This window comes from Doryrhamphus excisus, linkage group LG16 (genome assembly GCF_037039965.1).
Source record: "Doryrhamphus excisus strain RoL-2023G ecotype Guam linkage group LG16, RoL_Dexc_Guam_v1.1, whole genome shotgun sequence".
NCBI classification, from domain to species: Eukaryota; Metazoa; Chordata; class Actinopteri; order Syngnathiformes; family Syngnathidae; genus Doryrhamphus; species Doryrhamphus excisus.
In genome coordinates, this window is record NC_136372.1 from 4,116,874 (window position 1) to 4,133,334 (window position 16,461).

The following is a 16,461-nucleotide window of genomic DNA, read 5'->3' on the forward strand; positions in this document are numbered from 1 at the left end:
ACTGGATAATGGAGCTGAATGCAGGTTAATCCAATTAACGACCTATTCCATACAGGTATGCTATACCATGATCCAATAATGTTGTGTACTCGTTCCACATTTATAAGTTTATATTTATAAGTTGCTTCATATTTGTTGGAAATGTGGTTAACTATTGAAACTATAGTTTCTATGCACCCTTTTCCGCATAATTTCACATCACTAAACGAAACTTTACAAGGTGACTTCCGCTGTGCTTTTATTTCGAAAGAGCCGTACCGGTAATGACGTTTACGGAAGCCCATCCCGAGGCGGGAAGTGTAAGGTTTAAGTATACGTAAATAAAAGTGATGTGATTTTAAAAAAATGGACAAACCGGATAAAGCAGCCGGCGACAGGAAGCGTCCCCCGCCAGTGAAGGTCCTCGCCAGCCAGTTGAGAACAGCAAAGTCCGGCGAGCCGAGCGGTTCCGGCTGGGTCGTCGGCCTGACACGGGCTCGCTGCCTGCCGGTGTCGCTGGTGTGGATGCAGGGCACGGTGCTGGAAGTCCAGCTGGAGCTCGACAGTTTACTGCTCATGGACGACACGGGAACGTTCGCCGTCCACGGCGTGAATAGTATCCCCAAAGGGAAGCCATGTTTGTCCTCAGGTAAGATGTTTTAGTTCCAGGTCTTAGCTTCCGGTTAATGGCGGCCATTCTTGAACCTGTAGGTAAATATGTGATGGTGATGGGTAGCTTCCGGTTTAATGGCGGTCATTCTTGAACCTGTAGGTAAATATGTGATGGTGATGGGTGCCGTCCAGGAAGTCTCCCCGGAGCCAGTCATCCGCGCCGTGAAGATAGCCGATCTCTCCGAACAGGCGGACCTTCATAGGAGGATGTGGAAGCTGGAAGTGGAGGACTTGCAGCAGGTGTTGGCCATGACAATTAAGGCGGGTCTCATTGGTTGAGCAGGATGGAGCCTATCCCAGCTGACTTTTGGCTGGGAATACAGTTAATTACAGGACACATATACACAAACATGCACATCTGAAGTTAATTTAGTTTAGCCTAAAATGCTAACTTGGGAATGTGGGAGGAAGTAGGAGAAAACACGCACCCTCCCCAGAGATGTCCTATGTCATGCTGTGATCAGGCTACTTCCTGGATGCTTCTCCGAGATCCCATCTCCCTGCCCATTGAGGGACGCAAGTTTGATTCCAACCCAGATCTCCAATACCATAAAAACCTAAATATGCCTTTTTTGGTTGTTAAGGAGGAAACAAACATACCTTTTTAGATGTACTCAAAAAAAAAACAAAACTTTATTTGGTGTGGTGCTGGTTATACTGGTAATATGAGACAGCTGTTACGTGATGTATGTTGATGGATTAAAATAAATGTCATAAGCTTTCGCTGTCTGCGTGTAATTAGTAAAAAGGCCAAATACGGAGGTCATAAACATATGAAAAGAGACTGGAGGTGTACTGGAGTGGAACTCTGGTCTGATCGGGGCTCTTGGTTCCATCGTCCTTTTCGGATGTCCTACTGAGCGGTGCGTAGCAAAGCTCGTGTTGCTGGGTTTACGCTCCCGTGGAGAAACCAGACGCTGCTCGGGTATCGGACCCGGAGCTGCTTTAAAAATCATGCTGTGATCAGGCTACTTCTCCGAGATCCCATTTCCTCTTCCCCCGCCCACCGGGGGGACGCAAGTTTGAATACTGTTTGTCTTCACGTGTGGACTCTTAGTGTTGTCATGTCATTACTTGATGTCTTTAAGGAGAAAACTGTATTTTCCAAAGTCATTGTCGTTTGGCGCTATAAGGTGGTCTTTTCTGGCTTTGGCCAGTTTCATCAAAAGCACTTCCCGCCGCTCCATCCACTCCCTGAGCTCCTGCTCGCCGTGGGCCAGCTTGCACGAGTCGTCCTCGAAGCACGTGCCTACCAGGAACCTGGACAGACAAACCGGTCATTGAATACCTTTTCAACGTGCGCATTTGAATGGTTTTACACTGACAAATACTACAAATACAAATACTACGTATGCAGCTGGAGGCGTTTTCTCAAGCACAGAAATGTGTACCTGCAGAACAGCAAAGAGTACTTAAAGCGCAAAATGTGTTCCAAGTATGAAAGGTGTCATACTTGCAGATGGTGAGGACTGGACTCAAACGCATCCTCTCTAAAGTGCCTTGAACTCACCTTTCGCAGACTTTGAAAGTACCGGTAGGGAAGCGATACTGCCAGCGGTTCTGATCGTCCTCGGAGTTGAAAACGCGGTCTTTGTGTTTTTCCGAGGTGATGTGCTGCTGCCACTGCTTCTCGCTGTTACAGTTCTTACCGCAGAGCCAACAATGGTTGCCGTCCTGCGGGAGGCGGGCAAGATTAAACCATCACGGGTATTGATTGTATTCATCGCATCAAATAAAATCAACTTTATTTGTAGAGCACTTTTCTTGCAAAGACATGCAACACAAAGTGCTTTACAGAATTAAAAAACAATTACCACAATTAAAAGGAAAAACAAATACTAAGAAAGCTCCTCCCTCCTACCTTCCATACTAGAAACACACACACACAATCACACACAGTAGGGAGACATGGCACGGCACTGAGGATCAAGGAAACGCCATCTTTGGGGCCATCCACACTGGGAAGAGCCGCAGACTGTGCCAATCGGGGCACCAGCACCGGGCCCCCCGACCCCGACAGATGGGCGAACCCCCACATCAAAAGGGAGGAACCCCCAGCCGGCCGGGTCGAAGGGACCCAAGGATGGCACCCCCTCAGCAGCCCCCACACAGCCCCCAGTGTGGAGGACCCCCCTCTGAGGAAATACTGGAGTTAAAAGCTAAAAACTAAAAGCATAAAATAGGATTAAAAAGATAAAAAGTTTAAAAATATTAGTTAAAAGCCTAATTAAAAAGGTGTGTCTTTAATCTTATTTTAAAAATATCAACAGTCTCCGCAGTCCTGACGCTCTCCGGCAGGCTGTTCCACAGGTGGGGGCCATAGTGGCTAAATGCTGCCTCACTGTGGGTTTTGGTATTGTTAAAAGGCCAGTACTGGAGAACCGCAGGGTCTGCGAGGGTTGATAAGATAAATAAGAAGGTGCAAGGCCGTTAAGACATTTAAAAACCAGTAAGAGAATCTTAAAATGGATCCTGAAGCAGACGGGGAGCCAATGTAAGCGACTTTAAAACTGCTGTAACAGGTCAATCACCAGGAACGATAAGCTCACCAGTTCCTCCACGTAGTCCGTGGGCATGTGGATCTGCTTGCCGTTCTCCTTCACAGAGTTACTGGCGCTCTCCTCGCCCCAGCCCGGCTTCTGAGACAGCAGCCACTGCTCGTAAAGCTGATCCATGTCTGCAACTGCACGAGCGTGGAATGTCATGATCAGTGTCGCGTTAGCTGCTCATGGGATTCTCGGGGTAACTAACTCACTGTTGGTTTCCTTCATGAAGGTCCAAAGGTCTCTTTCCTCCGTGCTGTGAGCAAAGGAGCAGTTGCCGACATACTGGCACTTCTTGCCAGCTGCTATGTGCATGCAAATCTGCAGAAAGAACCAACAAAAATAAAACAGTGAGCCTGCAAGGTGGCCTGTTCTTTTTTTGTTGGGTGGGTGGGTGGGTACCTCAAACTGAGCTGGGATTGGCTTTTTGGTAGGAAGGGGTCTAACTATTGTCCACTTTTTCCTTTCAATGGAGCTTACAAGCACCACACGTTTGTCTTTGGCCCACCTGGAACAAAAAAAAACAGGGATATAATACAGCTTCCTGTCACTTCCTGCGCAAACGGAGACGGAGAACTTACGTGTGTCTCGCCTTGGCTGAGCAATACTTTTTGTTCTTGTCGGCTTCGCTTAGTTGGCCGTTTCTCCAACACTGGCTACAAACAAACATCATCTTCAGATTAGGAGGCCCGAACCTTCTCTGGCCTGGAGACTGAAGGCGACATTCAAGGAAGAGTCTGAGACAAAAAGCACTCCAAGCGACAAGGTTGATGATGTCACGGTCTACAGTACCTGGGTGCCCCGCAGTGCAATATTTGCATTCCAAACTTTGGTGGCCTCTTGAACAATACTTTCATGACTGATACCTGCAACAAGAGCTTTAATTAAGCATTGCAAAAATAATCCACACATTATAAAACATTACTAAAGAATATATTGATAGAGTAGTCAGTGTACAGCTTACCTAGCAGTATATATGTCTGGATACACAACACAAGCAAGCAGTGAGATAAATACTAGCATGGTAAAGTCAGTGCGTGCATGAGTGCTGCAGACAGTGGGTGAACTGCGGTTCTTTGAGGGGAAAGACACACCGACAAAATGTCAAGTGCCTTGCTAAGGAAGCTGGAAGGAATGTGGGAGGAAACCGGAGTACCCGGAGAACATGCAAACTGGCAGAGGGTGGAATTGAACCCTGGTCTCCTAGCTGTGAGGTCTGTGCGCTAACTACTAGACCGCCGTGCCGCCCCGTATGTAGAACATTTGTTGTGTAAATCTCTAATTCATTCATTCATTCATTTTCTACCGCTTTTTCCTCACGAACCTATCCCAGCTGTCTTCGGGCGAGAGGCGGGGTACACCCTGGACTGGTCGCCAGCCAATCACAGGGCACATATAGACAAACAACCATTCACACTCACATTCATACCTATGGACAATTTGGAGTCGCCAATTAACCTAGCATGTTTTTTTTGGAATGTGGGAGGAAAACCGGAGTACCCGGCGAAAACCCACGCATGGACGGGGAGAACATGCAAACTCCACACAGAGATGGCCGAGGGTGGGAATTGAACCCCGGTCTCCTCGCTGAAGACAAAGCTTCAAGTGTTGGCTTTCTTTCCTTTGGCGCTAAAATGACACCCAAGACACAGAGAACAGGAAAAACTGGAGTGTGGGATTACTAAAGGTAGTGGGTATTGTGAATTAGGTAAACACTATTGTATGTGTATTAGCGTATTAGTGTAGTGTAAAGATGCAGGACACATTTTTCTTGTAATTAAAGCATTTGATTCCATGCCCAAGAGGACGAAGGAAGTGCTGTGTACTGGTAAGTACACATATATTGGGACAATATTGAGTGTGTGATCTGGTAGGGATCTTACCAAAAGATCTAAAAGGAGTGGGTATTGTGAATTAGGTAAACACTATTGTAGTATAAAGTATTAGTGTAAAAATGCAGTATGCATTTTTCTTGTAATTAAAGCATTTAATGCCATGCCCAAGAGGACAAAGGAAGTGCTGTGTACTGTGAAGTACACATATATTGGGACAATATCGAGTATGTGATCTGGTAGGGATCTTACCACACTCCTGCTGCATCATCCAGACCTTCAGCTCAATGAGGCTGTGGGCGTAAAAGCAGTCGTCCTCCCTCACGCAGCCGTATCGGACTTCATGCCGACACAGGTCGAGTTGGCAGAGGTGGTTCAACATTCGGATTTTGGAGTAGCGCACCGTGTTCTCCTTTAAAATGTGGACCAGGCACCTGAGGAACACAACGGAGCCAGTCAAATCACACACGATCCATAACGGATCATCTTACATTTTGTGAGGAACTTACTTGTGTTTTTCAAAGTCGTGCCTCGTCTCCGGGTGAGAGCAAAGCGACGGGTCGTTTTTATTGGTTTTGCTGATTATTCTGGGTTTGTGGTCAAAACACACCTGCGAATACGACATACAGTAAAGTCTCGTTATATCGATATTCTCGGGAGTCGGAAAAAATACCGATATAACCGGACTATCCATATATCCGATCCTGCGATTAAATCATCCGATTAAAAGTGGGCGGATCTTTGATATGGCATGTAATTTTCTCTTCTCTTTTTTCTTGAGTTCATGGATTGCGTATCTAGCATGCTTTTGTACTACAATACATTTTGTACTACAGTAAATAAAAATAAACTTACGCTGTAGTGATTACCGGTTACCGGGACATAATTCACCCCGGAACTATCGATAGGGAAGGTGTTGCTACCCGGAGGGGTAGGCGCGAGGGACGGGTGTTTTCCGCTGTGTGTGCTGCACTCTGGTGGTGGAAGTGTGAAAAATAAAGTTGACTGGAAGCAGCCGTTCGCTGTGTTCTTTTTTGGTATTGAAATCCTTAAGCAAAGATTGATTTAAGCTGCTTTTGTATCGATATAAGCAGACCAAACTGGCTGGCGGGAGATGAAAAGGGCATCCTAGTAACCGGATTATCATAATAACCGGGTATCGTACTAACGGAGCTAATTATATCATAAAAGACTAGAAATTTGCCGGGAAATGAAAATAGTATCGTAATAAGTAGTAATTCGTTTTAACCGATATCGATATAACGAGACTTTACTGTAACTGTAAACGTAACATGGTTTCCGAGTGTTTCATCTGGGCCGTTAATCCCAACGCTCGACATATGAGCTGCGCTCTGCTATCTCAGACAAACACACCGACACATTCAACGTGATGAATCGCCGCTCGCCGAGATAAGCCTGCCGCTGACCCCCCCCCCCCTTTTTCTTTTGTCACAACACTGTATCCAGCTACGGTACATCACAAACACGCCCATCGAGTACGGCCATACTCACTCCGCACAGGAAGACAAATATCTCGGGGTGCTCTTGCAAGATCTTGGGCACCGTCAACCTCACGGTGGAACTGGCGCCAAAAGGATCGAAGAGAAGCTCCCTGGAGATGAAGCCTTTTCGCTCCAGCGTCCAAACGTCCAGTTCCTCTTGACAGTATGCGAAGGTGCAATGGCCGGGATAGAGACAGTCCTTACCGACCGCCACCTCTGAGAAGTTGATCACAATATGCAAATGAGAGAAAAGAATGGTATTGAACGTGTTCAATTCCGAAGTTGGACTGTCCCATTGTTAAGAATCAATGAGTGCAGTGGAACAAATCAGACACCAAATCAACCGCAGTCAATCATGAAACAATTAACAGGGTCACATGTCAAGTCGAGTCAAAAGTGTCTTTGTGTATTACTACTGTGTATGAGTAGTACCTCAAACGAAGAACTGACATTATCACTTGTACCTTTGCAAATGTAATAAGGCCCCGCATATTGGTTTTTCGTTGGTCTGGGCCGAATGAGTTTCCACGTTTTATCCGGCGAATGCTTCGACCGTCCCAGTAAAACGTCCTTTTTGCATTTGTGCTCTTCGGTGTGGAGCGTGTAGTCCAACACGCCAGGACCTGTGGGCGGGCGGGAGAGAGAGAGAGAGAGAGAGAGCACAATGCGGATGAGGCGGTATCGTCCACGATCAATCGGCGTGTTGAGTCGCACCTGTTTTGACGTAGCAGACCGAACACGCCTGTTTGAATTCGTGCTTTTGCAAGGGGTTCTTTCCCAGGTCGACGGTGGCGGGGGGGGCCTTGACTTCTGGCATTCCCACCGCCATTCCCATCGGAGTTTCAGTGTTGTTAATCTGTTAGAAATATAAAAGAACAACATTACATGGAGAAGCGTGTCAAGTCACACGGTCAGACATGTAATAGTCACCTGTGGCATGAAAGGACTTGGAGAAAAATCTAAAAATGAAGAAAAACACACGTGAGCGTCACCTTAGTTTAACACCCTCATGACAATGCAGGATCATACCGGTTTTATAGTCCGATATTGAGAGGCTATCCAGAGAATCCATGGTTTGGGGTAGGGTGTCAAAAGTGTTCATGCCGAAATAGGACGTGGACCCCGACTGGTGATAGAGCGGGGGCAGATTCACAGTGCACTGCTGGGAGCTGGAGTGCAGGAAGGGGTTGATGTGAGACAGCATGAGCAGCGGATTCGACATGGAGCTGGCTGAGGCGATACTGGTTGGCAAAGGAAGAGGACCCTTCACTGTTGGTATGACCTGAGAAGAGAAGAGCGGACGGGATCGCTTAGCGAGACCACCGAGGTGGCGCGGTGGTGTTTTTTTTTTTCCGACTCACTGACCATGGCTGTGTTGGGGCCAGCCTGGTCCAGCAGGTCATCCAGGTCGTCCCCTATGATGTCGGCTTCAAAATCTTGACCGGCATCGAGCAGCGAGTGGGGTTTACTAGTCCGGCAGCCGTTCATAAACATGGGGACGGGGAGCGGGGCGGACAAGGGTACGGATTTGGAGCGAGACTCAAAGCCCGGAGGCTCTGACGGGGTCGTACGGGGCTTGTGGTTGGTGAGTGGAAGCTCATCCGCTGCTGCTGCTGCTGCTGGGTCATTCAGCGGCGGGAGCACAGCCGCCGGAAGCTGGATGGGTCCAGGCACGACAACACTGCTTTCCGGGATCAACGGAGGCACTTCTGGAGCACACACGGAAAATTTAGTCGTTATCCGACACTGTACTTCTGCATTTATCCTATTTAAACTCTCTAAATGTTCCACCTTACCAATGTCTATGTCTTCAACTGAGGAGTTCAAGGACGCCTGGAGAAACGCAGAGAAATGACGTGCCTGGCTACGAGGACATCATTGTGAAGTGTACAATGTTACCTTATCGCAAGCGCCGTCCTGATAACTCGATCCGCGCAAAACATTCAAGGCCGGCTGCAAAGGGACAGAAAGTAACTATTTTTAGCATTCAGATTAAGGCGTTTGCATTTTTATCCAAAGGCGGGCGGCACGCACCTTACTCCTGACATAAGCTTTACGGATTTTCAACCCTAAAACTTTGGCAAGGTCCTGAGTCAGCTGTATAACACTGGGATCCTGGGAGAAAAAAAAAAACAATACAAGATTAATAATTATGAATTATGTCTTTGCCTATGCAAAAACTTCATTTAGCCTGTTTTTCATTTTACTGCCTTTCCATTTCCAGGTAGGTTTTTTTTTTTTAATCTTACCTGAGGCACAGCTAGAGAGCATTTGGCCACAGCATCATAGGCCTCTTGATGTCTCCCCATTTCCTTTAGAGACTTGGCTTTTCTGTACAATGCTTTGTGGTTGCCATCATTCAGCTCAAGGGCCTTTTCACAGTCTTCTAACGCTTGGTCATATAGTCCCTGACAAAAAGGGAGGGGAAAAATAAACACCCCACTGAGACAATGACTCTTATTATATATACATTGTGTGATAAAGTGCAGATAAAGAAGTGATTTTAGCGCCTTGTAAAACAAGAGCCAGAACAGAAAAAGAACGTTTTTTTCGATACACTAGTTATTCGTGCTGTGATTAAACAAACGTTTCCTGGACATGACGCTGTCCAGTGACACATTCATCCCAGTCAAGTGAGGAATCTTCCAATCCAGCAAGGTCCCACCCAAGTACTGCATCAGGGTGTAATGATGCATGTATTCTAAATCTGATTGCTAAATACATTACTGAGGTTCCCATCCGGTATACATTAACTGTCTAACTGTCCATAGTCAGACGTGTATGCCGTTAAATATGTTTAATATTATGATTTACATATGATAACATATGTAATCATGATTGTGGCGTACCATTCCACCTTACGGTTGTATGGTACTTCATGTACGCTGCTCGTTACCGCCTTAAGTCAAAAATAAATCATTATTATATTATAAAAATAATCATTATTTTAAATGTATTGAATTTTAGTGTTCATTTCAGGGGCTGGAAAAGAAAAAGTTTGAAAACCTACTTGCTTCAAACTTTATTTGTAGAGCACTTTCCATACATAGAATGTAGCACAAAGTGCTTGCTTTGTCAAGTTCATATTCAAATACTTCCAATTCTAAGCAATGCAATAGAGTCAAAATACAATTACTCAACATTCCCGGAAGCGACAACAATATTGGCAGCATTCCGTGTAGGTGAGCCACATTTAGAAGTTTCCACTGCATTGCCTTTCCTGATTTGCAAGTAAGAATAATCGCAGTGAGTAAACAGAAGACATTGTTCAGCGTCTGTTAGGACTGTGGGACTTCTTATGGTGTGTCATACCAACAACAAACTTACCGGGACAATGCTTAAGTATGCGGCGGCTCGATTGGCGTAAAGCTTCTCCAGCAAACCCTTGGCCACGCAGATGTCCTCCGAGTCGGCGTAGTCGGCTATACTCAAGGCTTCTGTGTACATCTCAATGGATTTTGTCCATTCGCCTTCTTTAAAAACGTCGTTTCCTTCCCCGAAAAGATTCCAAACTAAATCCTTAACAAACACCTGAAACACAAAGTGATACAAACATGTTTCATAAATACATCTAAATTCATCATGTAAAAGGATTAGTGTTGTAGGAATAGGGGCATAACTTACTTCATATTTATCCTGACTTCCAGGAAAAGGTAGGGTTGATCTAAAAGCAAAAATAATAGTCATATTGTAAACATTCTCCTCTGTTTAATCAGCACTCAGATGTCTTCATAGTACTCATTATCCTTCACAGCATAACATTACAGTACATCATATTCAAGCCCACACAGGTTTAGTTGTAATCTAGCATGTGTGTAGGTACTCTATTTTCACTGACTTTAGGGTCTTTTGTTATCATCGTATCTGCAGAGTTTTAATAAATGTACCTCGGTTAGAGTACACCACATTTAGGGTATTTTCCAGTTAATGTTAAAGATATTAATATGGCGTACTGCGCTGTTAATACACTATAGGAGTCCAACTGTGCTGGTGACATCGTTTTTATCAAAAAAAAAAGTCAGTGTTAGCATCGTGTTAGCATGGACACCAGTACCGGAGGCCATGGTCCCCCAGCTCAGTCACCTGGTTGACTCTAGTTCTTCGTATACCAACACACTTAACACTTTTTTTTTTTGAACACGGCTGCAAAACAACCCACAATTGAGCCAAAGAAACTGGCGAGTGATAGCATTTTTGAAGGTGATAAATTCAATAAATAAATTAAATAAATACATTTGGCTGCACGGTGAACAAGTGGTTAGCGCGCAGACCTCACAACTAGGAGACCAGGGTTCAATTCCACCCTCTGCCATCTCTGTGTGGAGTTTGCATGTTCTCCCCGTGCATGCGTGGGTTTTCTCCGGGTACTCCGGTTTCCTCCCACATTCCAAAAACATGCTAGGTTAATTAGCAACTCCAAATTGTCCATAGGTATGAATGTGAGTGTGAATGGTTGTTTGTCTATATGTGCCCTGTGATTGGCTGGCCACCAGTCCAGGGTGTACCCCGCCTCTCGCCCGAAGACAGCTGGGATAGGCTCCAGCACCCCCGCGACCCTCGTGAGGAAAAGTGGTAGAAAATGAATGAATGAATAAATTCAATAAATGACTCATGGCAAACCACAAAGGTGGCGTCCGTGTGGATCTCATTGTCTCACAGGCATCTTTGTGGACAACCAAGTTGTCAGTCAAGGTAAAAGTGCCATTAAATCTCTGTCATTCGTCATTTATATATATATTTTTTATTGTTTTTGCATGTAAAACTAAAGCGTTAGCTAATGTGTTTTGTGTTAACAATTTTCAGTGTCCGAAATGTTTCCGTTTTAGGATGAGTGGAACCCTCTGGAACTGATTCATGACTCAAACCGAGGTTCCGCTTTAGTTAACTGGCTCTCATATCGCTAAATATGGTACTCAAAATATAGAAAGAGCTCTCGGTTGCGGCACTTATACCAGCTCTTATCTTGCACCTAATTAAACCTGGGGTGACTGGTTGCCAGTCAACTGGGCGCAATTATACAACTGTTCATGTCTAACACGTATGTTTTCAGGATGTGGGAGGACAATGAAGTACCCAGGAAAAACACACAAAAATCATGTTGTGGGAAATGAACCTACAATTTCTTACATTTCAGTTGCCACGGCAACTTCAGCTGGCATGTACAGGCTGAACGTGAAGCTGTAGCTCATTGTTTACACTTACTGAATAAACTGTAGACCCTTCTGGATCTCCTGCCAGCGACTCTTCCTGTCCAGATGCACTCCAGACATGACAGCTTTCCCTTGAATCCACTGCTGTCTGTCACTGCCTGAGAAGACAAAAACAAACAAACAAAAAATCGGACTTTTTATTTAAACAAACCAACAAGAGTCACCAAAAGACGCTCAAGTGTGGCCATGTATTGTTTCACTTTCATCCTGATGACTTCTCTATCGCTTTCCTGTCATGTTTAGGACTTCCGCGTGTAGTGGTGACGTCACACATGTGCTACCGGAAGTGTTACGCCGATTTTTAATGGCATCTTCTAGCTTGCTAGCTAGCCAATTTGAATAAAAGCGCCTACCCAACATTTTGACTACTGTACGCCTCATTTCATCCTACAATTTGAATGAAATTAAAGAATTACAAAAACAAACATGTGCTGCCGAGGAGGTGGGGGTGTGACGTTAGCTTCGGACAGGTTACGCTCGTCCAGCTTGGTGCCACATTTGACTTTGTTCCGGTAGACGTTATGGGGTGACAAACTACCAGAAGATTTGTTCTCATTCACTACGACACTGTGATGTCAACGGCAAGCCGCTGTTACATTAGGTTTGATGGCGGAGGCGGCACAAGAGAGCTCGTACGTGGACGTGTCCGATGATGGACGCATGACATTTAGCACACGTGTGTATGTATTTATGGTTAGCAGTCCTCGTCTGCTAGCACATAGTTTTCAACACAAATAAGTCGTTTTACTACTCGGATAAACATAACGAGGGATATGACACTATCCGGTTTAAGTATTAAGGAAGTACACTAAGCACAGGCATCTCCCAAGTTTAACTACTTTCTCTACGCAGACAATAGCGACTTCTTTATCTTTTCTTAATAAATGGCGGGGAGCCGGCAAATTGTTTAACTGGAGCGGTAGTACATACTTACATTAATTGGTCTCTCAGTCAAACAAGCCCCGAAGTCTGTTGCCACCGAGGTGAGGATAAATTGATTTATTTTTATGTATTAGCTAAAACAATAATTAAGCTAAATGTGCAGTATCTGCAATGGCTGCCCTTAGTTGCTTCTTCTTCTCCTATGGTTGAACACAACAAGCACGTCAAACTGTGACAAAGTGCTGCCCCCTAGAGTGAGAAAAGAACATTACAAATTTCAACAGTTCCCCCCACTGGGGGCAGCACAAAGAAATGGACGGATTCCTTCATGTTTATCTTTTTTTTTTTGAACAAATTAAAATGAATTAAAACTAAAAATAAATAAAAAAATATTTAAATAAATAAAAAATAACAATATTAATAATTAAAACTAGAAATTAAATGACTGAAATAAAAAATCAAATTTAAGTCGAGATATGCAAACTACATACAAAAAATAAATGTCAATAAATACAATTCATCAATTTTTTATACTGCTTGTCAAGGGTCAAGTGTGAGCTGGCATTGGACAGGAAGTAGCGTACATCCTATATTGGTTTCCAGTCAATCACAACCATTCACACAGTATTTTTATTATTATTTTAGTTATTTTCAATTCCCAATACCGGTCATGTATAGCATTTTATTTTCATGCATGCAACAAAATGTTTTTGTAATAATAAGATACTGACACAGAGATGTTTATAGCATATAAAAGGAGGCAATGAAAGCTTCTCTTCTTATGTAACATCTAACTTATCTAACTACACTTCCACCAAAGAAAAAAAAAAACAAGACAGCAAACCCCTCCAAGTATTACAATGGCCTCTTGAGTTGAAAATATACCTTCTAAAAACACATCATCAGATAAAATATTGCATTTTCATACGGTGCTCACAAGTTGCCAACTAAACCGACTAAGGAATGGATGGAATGCTTTACACAACAGCTTGAAAAAGATGACTAGCTTATTATGTCACAGTTCAGATCTCACTGTACTAATTTAACTTATGTCTAATTTGCATTGTCAACATGTTTGTGCCATTCAAGAACTCTATAGGGTGCCAAAGAAATGCAGCCCACCCTGTTTAACAAACACTACATGGACTTAGATGGAAAACACTCCGTGTTACAGCACATGGTGTGTAGACGTGCAGACGTGCTGCACCTCAGTAGCAGTGTCTGACTCCAGCCATGACTGCCTTTTACCGCACACTTTTCATCTTAGCAGGTAAGTTGGAAAAAAATACTTATACTCTTTGAAAACAAGCAGGGAGGCTGTTAATTGTGTGGTTAAATATCATGAATACATTGGTGTTGTACGAAAATCCTGCAGAATTCCAGAAGATGTGGACAAAACAAACAACTGTTCTGATTATTAACATGTTGGCAAATATTACTATCCGCACTAAGTATTGACCAATGTAGATATTGTAGATATTACCAATCTTCACTCACTAAATGTACTGCAAAAAAGGTCAGTAAGGATAATTCATAATTCATAAATCCTTATTTCTAAAATCACAAATACTTCAACTTGCTGATATAGTTCATCTTCAAACAGCTAAAATAATGCATAAGGCTAAAAAAATAACCAATTACCTAAAAATGTCATCCAATACTTCTCTACAAGAGAGGAGAAATATGATCTCAGTACGAGGTGCATTATTTAAAAAACAACAACAACAACAAAAAAACCTTAAACTGTATTATGGAAAGCAGGAAGTGAACAAATGTAACAGTTACTGATTGTAAAAGTACCAGATGGAGAGGTAGGATTTAATAAGCTTTGCTTCTTCCTACTCCTTTCTGACATGTGGAACTGTGAACTGATTATGTGATGCATTCAATTGTAATCTGATGCATGTTCAAATGAAATATAACCATTACCATTACCAATTAGGGGTGCAGCCCTGTTGTGTTCCAATGACTGAGCTATTGTCGTCCATTACAGTGGTTGCGGCCATTGAGGCTGCATCTTCACTCCAGCGGACCAAAAGAGGCATCCTGGAGCTGGGGGGGATCATCAAGTGCACCACGGAGAGGCCGTTTTTCTCTTATGCCGTTTACGGCTGCTACTGTGGATTGGGAGGCCACGGGAAGCCGAAAGACAAGGCCGACAAGTGAGTCCTCCTGAAAAAAAAAAAAAAACAGTAGAGTCGTCTTTAACTCTGTTACAGTTTTCAAAAATGGTGTACAGTATTATTAGCTACACATACTGAAAGACAAATGTACAGTTCTGGCCACTAGGTGTCAGTAATGTTCCATTATTGAGACATGTCATTAGATTGCCCGTCACACTCCATGGAGTCAGCCATGGCATGATAAAGTGAAAATAAGTTTGCCTCACATTCTGTGTGGAAGTGGTAATTTTTTTTTTTTTTGTTTTGCCACTCACCACTCCCCAGGTGCTGTCAAAAGCATGACTGCTGCTACGCTGAGGCCGAAAAAGAGGGCTGCGAACCCAAAAAGGACAGCTACAAGTGGAAGTGTGAAGACAAAATGGCGTCTTGTGGTATTTATATAATCTATTTTTTTGTTTATTTTATAATCTTTAGCCATTGGAGCATCTGAAGGTGTAGACCAGATATATGGGTGGTATGGGTTTTCATTTTACAGTGGTTAACTTATTTTTACACTTACAACACTATTGATTATGATAGTTTGACCCCAGAAAAAGATGATTTCTATGAATCAGAGATCAACCAAGGACGGATTGTTTTTTGACTCTAAAATTTTCCATTGAAATACTTGGACTGAATTGTGGTAGGCAACGCCTGCTATTATTACACGCTGTACAACAGGCCAAGTTGAAACAATGTGTGTTTTAAATACCAAACGTGTGCCAAGGGAACATTTCAACCAATACTATTTGAATTACACTTTTGGTTGTGCCCGTTTTAGCATTTAATAACAGATGTCTTTGTTCTTTGCAGATGGTTTGACAGACAAGTGTGAGAAGATACTGTGCGAGTGTGACAGAAACCTCGGCGAATGCCTGAAAGACGCGCCTTACAGGTGGTATTACGCTCTGTGGCCAAATTGGTTATGCGGCTCTGCTAAAGAGTCATGTGATCCATAGTGATTGCCATAAAGGGGAATTCATCATCAATAAACATCCTTACATTGATATTGGATTCTTGACTTCATTTTTATTTCCAAAAACCCTCGAACCGTATTTCTTTTAGCAAATAAGGAGTTTGTTTATTTGCGTTTTAAAGTCTTTTCAAAGGTTCGATAGCATCCCAGGGTCATGTTCTGTGTGGTTTTGGACCAGGGGTTGCTGACAGACACCGCCAAACTTCAATCAGGGGTGTTCAGACTATTTCCATCTTATGTTATGGTAATGGTTTTATTTCATTTGAACATGCATCAGATTACAATTGAATGCATCACATAATCAGTTCACAGTTCCACATGTCCGAAAAGGAGTAGGAAGAAGCAAAGCTTATTAAATCCTACCCCTCCATCTGGTACTTTTACAATCAGTAACTGTTACATTTGTTCACTTCCTGCTTTCCATAATACAGTTTAGGGTTTTTTTTTGTTAGTTTTTTTTTTAATAATGTACCTTGTACCGAAGTACGAGGTGGTATGACCATACAATGACATAATGGGTACCATAGTAAGTGTCAATATAGTGATATATATAGCACATCATGACTGGTTCAAGACTCTTCATCCTTCATCCTTACAATCAGTAACTGTTACATTTGTTCACTTCCTGCTTTCCATAATACAGTTTAGTTTTTTTTTTAATAATGCACCTCGTACCGAAGTAAAAGGTGATATGACCATATAT

The 16,461-nt window shown here is 43.3% G+C and overlaps 3 protein-coding genes and 1 long non-coding RNA gene across 4 annotated transcripts in view; 2 read left to right on the forward strand and 2 right to left on the reverse strand.

The window, feature by feature from the left end:
- Window positions 1-248: 248 nt before the first annotated feature.
- Window positions 249-1,387, forward strand: rmi2 (RecQ mediated genome instability 2). Its single transcript, XM_058048273.2, has 2 exons — window positions 249-628; window positions 752-1,387. Exons 1-2 carry the CDS (start codon window positions 346-348, stop codon window positions 928-930), a joined length of 462 nt encoding a protein of 153 aa, XP_057904256.2. The 5' UTR covers window positions 249-345; the 3' UTR covers window positions 931-1,387.
- zc3h7a (zinc finger CCCH-type containing 7A) lies at window positions 1,179-12,830 on the reverse strand. The gene is made up of 23 exons (XM_058048255.2): window positions 12,673-12,830; window positions 11,731-11,836; window positions 10,153-10,192; window positions 9,856-10,059; window positions 8,778-8,936; window positions 8,563-8,643; window positions 8,428-8,481; window positions 8,325-8,361; window positions 7,894-8,237; window positions 7,558-7,810; window positions 7,459-7,487; window positions 7,243-7,384; window positions 6,993-7,151; window positions 6,539-6,744; window positions 5,536-5,636; window positions 5,279-5,460; window positions 3,987-4,060; window positions 3,776-3,906; window positions 3,597-3,702; window positions 3,407-3,515; window positions 3,201-3,334; window positions 2,162-2,325; window positions 1,179-1,911 (listed from the first exon to the last, which is right to left on the reverse strand). The coding sequence occupies exons 2-23, from the start codon at window positions 11,796-11,798 to the stop codon at window positions 1,722-1,724; spliced, it is 2,967 nt and encodes a 988-aa protein (XP_057904238.2). The 5' UTR covers window positions 11,799-11,836; window positions 12,673-12,830; the 3' UTR covers window positions 1,179-1,721.
- A 376-nt stretch (window positions 12,831-13,206) lies between these two features.
- The window catches only part of LOC144901837 (uncharacterized), a 31,361-nt gene continuing 28,106 nt past the window's right edge, over window positions 13,207-16,461 (reverse strand). The window contains exon 4 of the long non-coding RNA XR_013629925.1: window positions 13,207-14,792. This is a non-coding gene — a long non-coding RNA (uncharacterized LOC144901837). The remainder of the gene's footprint in view (window positions 14,793-16,461) is intronic.
- LOC131103445 (phospholipase A2-like) lies at window positions 13,711-15,789 on the forward strand. Its single transcript, XM_058049736.2, has 4 exons — window positions 13,711-13,890; window positions 14,614-14,782; window positions 15,068-15,174; window positions 15,596-15,789. Exons 1-4 carry the CDS (start codon window positions 13,854-13,856, stop codon window positions 15,739-15,741), a joined length of 459 nt encoding a protein of 152 aa, XP_057905719.2. The 5' UTR covers window positions 13,711-13,853; the 3' UTR covers window positions 15,742-15,789.

Bases quoted from the DNA above. Each gene is read 5' to 3' on its own strand.
- zc3h7a (XM_058048255.2), bottom strand. From the start codon at position 11,798: ATGTCTGGAGTGCATCTGGACAGGAAGAGTCGCTGGCAGGAGATCCAG. The intron at 6,745-6,992 runs GTACAAGTGATA...TCAACTTCTCAG, and splicing joins GCCTTATTACATTTGCAAAG to AGGTGGCGGTCGGTAAGGAC. The intron at 3,703-3,775 runs GTAAGTTCTCCG...TTTTTGTTCCAG, and splicing joins TCAGCCAAGGCGAGACACAC to GTGGGCCAAAGACAAACGTG.
- LOC131103445 (XM_058049736.2), top strand. From the start codon at position 13,854: ATGACTGCCTTTTACCGCACACTTTTCATCTTAGCAG. The intron at 14,783-15,067 runs GTGAGTCCTCCT...ACCACTCCCCAG, and splicing joins CCGAAAGACAAGGCCGACAA to GTGCTGTCAAAAGCATGACT. The intron at 15,175-15,595 runs GTATTTATATAA...TGTTCTTTGCAG, and splicing joins AGACAAAATGGCGTCTTGTG to ATGGTTTGACAGACAAGTGT.
- rmi2 (XM_058048273.2), top strand. From the start codon at position 346: ATGGACAAACCGGATAAAGCAGCCGGCGACAGGAAGCGTCCCCCGCCA. The intron at 629-751 runs GTAAGATGTTTT...TTGAACCTGTAG, and splicing joins GAAGCCATGTTTGTCCTCAG to GTAAATATGTGATGGTGATG.